This window comes from Apis dorsata, unplaced genomic scaffold, assembly GCF_000469605.1.
Source record: "Apis dorsata unplaced genomic scaffold, Apis dorsata 1.3 scaffold_397, whole genome shotgun sequence".
Lineage (NCBI taxonomy): Eukaryota > Metazoa > Arthropoda > Insecta > Hymenoptera > Apidae > Apis > Apis dorsata.
Window position 1 is genome coordinate 539,979 of NW_006263656.1, and position 7,333 is coordinate 547,311.

Below are 7,333 nucleotides of genomic sequence, written 5' to 3' on the forward strand. Positions count from 1 at the left end.
GATAAATACTGTTTCTAATGATTAATCCATTGTTAGGAACGTATGGAAGATGGTAATAATAATGTTTATATAAATATTCATAAATAATTATTAGAACTTACTTTGTTATATAAGTATATTGTATTTGATATTTTATATATTATTTTATGTTATAAATATTGAAATCTCGCGAGTATTGTAATTATCAAGATGATATATTGAAATTTTAATAAGATTTTTATTAATCCCGATATGATTTATTTCACGAGAATCAACAAGTTTGTTAATAAACCAAATGAATTTTAAAAATTAAAAATCCGCCCGTAATCACTTAATTTAATATAAAATTGTAAAAATAATATAAAATAAAAGTGTGTAAATGAGAGAAACTTCAACTTGTTGATTCATTAATATTATTAAGTATTAAAAATATACAAATTCAGAATATATTCAACAACATTTCGAGATAAGAAAATAGATAATAAAGCCTAGAGATAACGATATCGAGAAACATAAAAATATTCTCAAATAACAAGAATCGTAAATCTAGAATTGCGAAGGTGGGCTGTTCTTTAAATAAAATAATCACAAACTTATTACCAACAACGTGATAAAACTTCAATAACCTTCAATAAACTTCTAAAAGAATCTAATTTCACGACGATATTTTTAACGAGATAAATAACTGTAGCGTAATAATATACCGAGAAAATAAATAATATATGAAAAATCAAAAATACACCATATACACCATATCCACTGAAATTAAACTTAAAACCGTTCAAAGAGAGGGGAAAGAAAAAAAATAAAAAAATAAAAAAATAAATAAAAATAACAAAATAATTTTAAGTTTATCAAACAGTGGCCCATCAAAGAAACCAGTCCTCAATTACAATTCCACGAAAACCGATCAATTTCCTCGAGCTATCCTTATTACTAAAATAACTCAATAACTCGGGGCGGAGGACTATAATCAGTTCACGATAATTACTCGTCGTGAACAGTCCCTCGGAATTAATTGGTCGTAGGAGATCGAATACGAAAATTTCACGTAATTTCCCGTCAAAATGGGAATAAAACATGGCGAGGGAACGATAAAATAAAATCGGCGGTGAAAAACAATAAAACCACCAACCGATTATCGACGTCCGAACTTCGATTACTCCCCCGTCTAATTAAATGGGAGACCGTGCCCGAGATAGTTTCCAGTTTCTTGTCAGTTACTTTCTCGTCTATTATACCTTTTTATCAATTACGAATTAAAGAGATATATCTTTAATATTCGCGAGAGAAAACAATGGGGGGGGGGACAGTTTGAGAAATTGTATCTCAAGACGCCTATATATACCTATTCTTTTCTCTCTTAACATTTCTTTTTTTATAATTAATTCGAATACAAAAAAAGAATCAAAAGAATCAACTTTTGGATAAATATTATTATTGTTAAAAGATGGGTCGCAACCAACATCCCCATGATCAATTTACAATGAATGGCCACGTTTACGGGGCCATCTTCGATCGAATCGTTCCCTAATCGTTCAAAATTGATTGCAATGACCAATAAATTAGCTGGAAACGAGATGCTCGTTCGGGATGTTCAGAGGTTGGGAAAGAAGAGGATGAAAAGAAAGCGAGACACCTCGCGGTGCTGATCTCTCACGGCTGTCAGACGTGACACGTTTATCTTAAACAGCGTTACGTTCAACACTCGAGGAACTCATTAGTTAGGTTGCGCACATGCAGTTCGCGTTTTACGTTCACGCTTGCCTACGTACGTTGGCCCATTAGCAAAATTAGAAAGAGAATATTATTTTAAACGCGCCGCGTGCTGTGAAAACGCTCGAAAGAATTGCGAGTTTCGCTTTGAACCGCTCCTTGGTCCTTCCTCTTTACCATTCTTTCCTTCTTTCTTTTTTTTCCTTTCGATCTTTCACTTTCTCGATATTTTTCCAAACATCTGCATCTGCATCTTGTGAAAATTTCCCTTTCTTTTCTTTAATTTGTTAACAATTCTCGCGAATGAATATTTGGAAAAATATTCGCGAGTTTAACGAATGCTGTTCACTCTTTCAACTTTTAAAAACTTTTTCTTAATCTAACACAGTTTCTCCGCAAATCTGTTTCAAGAATGGAAAATTTGATTGATAGAATTATTATGGAAATCGAATCAATTAGCGGTTCTAATTGAATACCTGTTTACGAAACTATATTAGATTTTTAAAATAATTGAAGATATCAATCAAACCATCATTTCAAAGAGAAAAATAATAAAAATATTATTCGCCATCCAAATTAATAAGCGTGTAAAACTCGATAACGAAACATTATATTTCACGGGAAAAAGGAAAAGGAAAAAAACAAGAAAAAAAGAAGGAGGAGGAAAAAATAAAATTACCGAGAACTCATGCGAATAACCCGGAATATCGCGTGAACTCTAACAACAAAATTATCATCGAAAAAAAATCGAATAATTTGTTTTCGAAGTTGACGAAGTCGTAAATCTTCGATGATTCGATCATAATATGGAACGACGAGTCATCCGCTATCGATAAATAAAAACAGAAATCATTGCCAAGAATATGGTCAAGATCGCCACGGTTTTTTACGCAAGTTTCCAACGAAACGGAACCGAGAGAGGGGAAAAAAAAGTTTCGAGGGAGAAAGATGGAAAAGAGAGTGGAAAGAGAGAGAGAAAGAGAGAGAGAGAGAGAGAGAGAGAGAGAGAGTTAAGTGGCGCTCCCTTCGAGGTATAAACAAGCGTTAGGGACATGAATGGGATCACGTAAAAAACAGATTTCCACCCTCGATCTCGTACACGAAACGTGATTTCAGGCCGTCAAGTTGGAAGGAAGGGTGGAAAAAGGGCGTTGCGGATTGGGGCTAACCCTGTAAGCGATCCCAGGGGCTCGTCAGGAACGATCTTATGATTGACCGTGTTACGACACTCCCTATAGACCATTTTCCGAACGTATCCTGGAAATAGTGGAGTTCGAACCGGAGGCCGATACACGGAGAAAGAAGCGCGCGTGTGACTCGAGATTCGATTCGAATGGGCTATTTGGGGGTGTTTGGGGTGGCTGGGATTGAACCGTGATCGAGAATATTCGATTGTACAATCCTTTCCTTCATATTGTACACAGGATGGTAATTTTGATTATTTATTAATTAAGTGAAAGCTAAATTTATTTATTATTAATTTCTTTTTTTTTTAGAATTGGTAAGAATTGTTTCTTTTTTTTTTTTTTTTAATTTAGAATGTACACAAGATGCAAAAAGATTTCAAAGAAGACATTTTTATTATTTAATTTCACCTTTTCTAATTGTATTTATAAAAAATTTTCAAGGTATGGATGAATGCCTGCAGTTTATTCGAAAATTGATAATAGAAATTTTTTTTCCATAAGCCAGTGAATGATTTTGGTTTCTGAAAGGCTCAAAGAGGAAGTTAATCATGAGATTTCACATTTTTATGGATAACGTTGTCATAATTTTTGTAATGTTCGTATTAATTAATGTCGCAATTATTAATTTTTTTAATAATTCCCGTTTAACACGTTTGGTCGGTAAAACCTATTTCTTTCTAGGAATTACTATACTTAAAAATTTTACACTAACTTGTCGATTTAAAGAAACTTGCGAAATTCATATATCCCATAGCCGAAAAATAATGCATCATCGAAATAGTCGAAGGTGTTTTTTAAATTATCGGAAATATTATAATATAGCAATGCCTGCTAAGCTTGGAAACATGAAACTGGTTCCATATCACGTTATTAAAATATTAACGCGAGACATTCCGGAGCATTTACTTATTATAAATAATCCAGCTTATGGTAATCATTTCGCTACGCCTGACTCACTAGACGCTTAACAATAATGTTTATGCCGATGTGCAAAATGTTAACCGAGTTACACTTCGTGAAATATAACAATCATACGATTCCATCCCGTAATAGATGAAATTATTTCGCGAACCCCTGTTAAAATTTTAAACCACGCATTGTATGCATTAATAACGCGAGAGGGGGAAAAAAATACGAGACAAACAAGTTGCTTCGATATAACGCGGAGTGGAAAATTTTAATAAAACAAAAATTTTAACCAAATTGAAGATAATTTTCTCCTAATAAGGAACAAATTACCAATTTACTACAAAAAAAAAAAGAAAAAAAAGATTAAAATTTAAGGTAATTTTTTTCACAAAAACGAATATGATTCGTTGAGATTTGTCAGAGATTATTAGACAATTAATTGATAATTTTTTCCTTCGAAAAACTCGTTCGACATTTTATCAAATATGCGAGGAAGCCAGTTTCTAATCGTTTTAATATAGCCAAGATTAGAAGCACGGAGTAACAGTTTAATTTTCCTAGTTAAATCGAGCAATAAACTATCGAGCAATCTGCAAGTTCCCTATCTTATTTGCCTCAAAATTGCAGCTTATCGCAGCATAAGTATGCAAACTATCGTTAGTAAGGAAACCTGGCAATGAATTCGAAATTGAGTTTCAATTTAGTCCAAAAGTGGATCGGATACCTCTCTCTCTTCTTAACTCTCATTATTCCACTTTTTCTCCTCCTATAAAACGGCTTTAAAAACGACCGATACAACAAATCGACATATATCTTGTGCACAAATATTATAAATAAAACCGTTAGAAAAACAATCAAAATGAAACAAAGAAAATTAAAACAATCTCGCGAACAAATGATCTATAAATACACCAAAACTATCTACAGAAACAGAAACACGATAGAACAGATAGAACAGATAGTAAGATCGATTTCATCCATCCCCAATAATTACGATCTCAAACGAACGAGAGATTATTAACTCAGAGATTAATCTCAGAAAATTCTAACAAGGAAAAACACCGACGAATCGAATCCGATAAACAAACGTGATCTCGCAAGCAGCTGCCGCGTTCATTATTCCAAACAACTTGGCTACAACGTTCGTAAGCTCTGTGTAACAAAAAAAAAAAAAAGAAGAAGAAGAATAAGAAGGGGAGGAGGAAGAGGAAAAATGAAAGCCACTTACCTTTCTTCTCGTCATCCTCGTCGGCGTGATCGGCACCGTGATGAAGATGATGGGCGGTCGGATGGTGGCTAGTTATCGCCGGCACCAGGGGGTGGTTCCCCAGTGCCGGATGCGGATGATGAGGATGATGATGACTGAGGAACCTGACAGCGGCAGCCGCCGCCTGATGCTGGGCCTGCATCGTCTGCTGTACCTGGCTTTGTACCTGGCCGAGGACCGGATGATGGGGTGGCCATCCTGCCAGGTGGAACGGAAATACGGGTGTCGCCCTCTGGAACAGCCTGGCCGGTGTCAGCAGGGAACCACCGGAACCGGCGGAACCGCTACCAGGAGGCAGTGGGAAGGACAGACCACCTCCTGGCTCCAGGACCATGTTTGGTACCAACGTGGCGACTGTTTCTCTCTCCACTGGAGAGATCTCACTTATTTTGCATCTATATCCTTTCGAGCTCGATGACGCACTACGAATGAGGTGGCCGCGGTTCCTTCAGCTTCATGTGAACCGGCGAGTGTTGCGAAGTTTTTCTTGGAACTCTCGAGGGCCCGGGATATTATTGTTGCACACGTGCGATGTCGATAAGTTTTTGTCGAATATGGACTGTTTGTAGACACTTTGTTTGTTTACATCTTATATACGAGAGAGATTTGATGTTGGAATAAATGGAGTTTAAAGATTTTTAGAGATACGCGGATAAAATGGTGTTCATATTTGTTGGGGATCAATGGTTCGCGGAGATGTGAAGACGGATTGCGTTAACGTGATTGTGGCAAGTCGATAGCCGTCGGAAAGCGTGCTTAGAGAATTCTGTCTATCTATGGTAACCAGTCTTTTTCGCTTTTTTAAATGATTCTTCGGCAGAGAGGATTTCAATAAATTTTCTGCTCTCTTTCGCTATCTTTAATCTCAATCTCTTCAGTCTTTTACTCGTTTTCTTTCTATACCAAAGTCCTCGATAAATTTCACAACAACGATTTTAAATTCCATAAAACGATCAGTTAAAACTACCAGTTTGTTCGAGAGATATTTCGTCAATATTCGTGTATCAATCTCAACAATCCATCGGCCCTTTCCTCCGTCACAATTTCCCGACAATTATCACTCGGTCACTGAAAACAATTTCATCGAAAAATCAGGTTATAACCCCATCAGTCTAAGATCCTGTCCAATCCTCGTCCCGAATGTTCATCTTCCCTCAACGCACCGAACTTGTAAAAGTCACCAAGTGAAACAGGATCATCTCGGCAAAACACAGGTGAAACAAAATCACTGGAGTCAGAGAGATGACACTTGTTAAAGACAACGCCTGGACAATGCGATCGCACCTGAGGTTACGCAATTGGCCGGCCACGAAAACACTGATCAGCTGACGAGATTACAGTCACCAAAAAAGGGGTGTTTCGGCGGGTGCGTGGTTCGAATTCGGCCAATTCGCGCGACGAGCGGATTCCAGGGATTCCTCGGCCTGGCAAGGACCTGTTAGTGTGTTTAGGACCACTACGGCACGAGCCAACGGCACAGCACTATCTGGCTGCCGAGCGAAGTCAACGGCTCCCCTCTGTCTATGGATTTGAAACTGGTTTGGATCGCCACCCAGAGGCACCCGATTGGCCGGCCGGATAGCGGGTTCACGGGTGCCACTCCGTTCCCGGCCAATGGGGACGGATGGATTACGAGGCGAACTCCGCCTCGTGCACGGTTTTTTTGCCCTGGAATTGAATCGACGCCCCTTCCTCCCGGTAATAGGCACCCTGGTGGGGATGAATCAATTGGTGGCTGCCCTGAAACCAGCCGCAAGATGGCTCCTCCCTTCCCCACTGCGTTCGGGGAAACCACCCCTGGCTCGAGGAGCCTGGCCAACAGCTTCGACCTTAGCCTCCAATTCCGCCAGATACACTCTTCCTCCAAGCTAGAAATTTTCTTCTCCGGGAAAAATCGTCCTCCATATTTCCTCCTCTTATTTTCCCTCCTTCGTTTATTTCTTCTTTTTTTTTTTTCATTCTATTAGTTTCTATTTGTTTATTTTTTTTTTTAAATAGACAATTACAAGTATACATCCCGCGCTCAAGAAGAATTTTATTAGAGAATGGGATAAATTTTTTAGATCGGAACGAGTTAGGAGGGAGATGCTTTCGAAGATGGAAAGTATAACAGAAAGAAACTCGACCAACGTTGTCCATCTTCGATGGAACGAGGCCGACAACGTTTCCCTTTCTTCGCGATCGTTTCTCCCGACGATTGTTGTGCCTCCACCATTCCTCCCCCCCACCACCCCACCAGAGGCGTATCTTCCACCCCTCCAGCCCTCGAGGGCAC

The 7,333-nt window shown here is 38.2% G+C and overlaps 1 protein-coding gene across 1 annotated transcript in view; it reads right to left on the reverse strand.

The window, feature by feature from the left end:
• The window catches only part of LOC102681125, a 52,898-nt gene extending 45,589 nt beyond the window's left edge, over positions 1-7,309 (reverse strand). The window contains exon 1 of the mRNA XM_031512211.1: positions 5,020-7,309. Coding sequence (XP_031368071.1) covers positions 5,020-5,392 — 373 coding nt within the window. The 5' untranslated portion in view covers positions 5,393-7,309. The remainder of the gene's footprint in view (positions 1-5,019) is intronic.
• Positions 7,310-7,333: the final 24 nt, after the last annotated feature.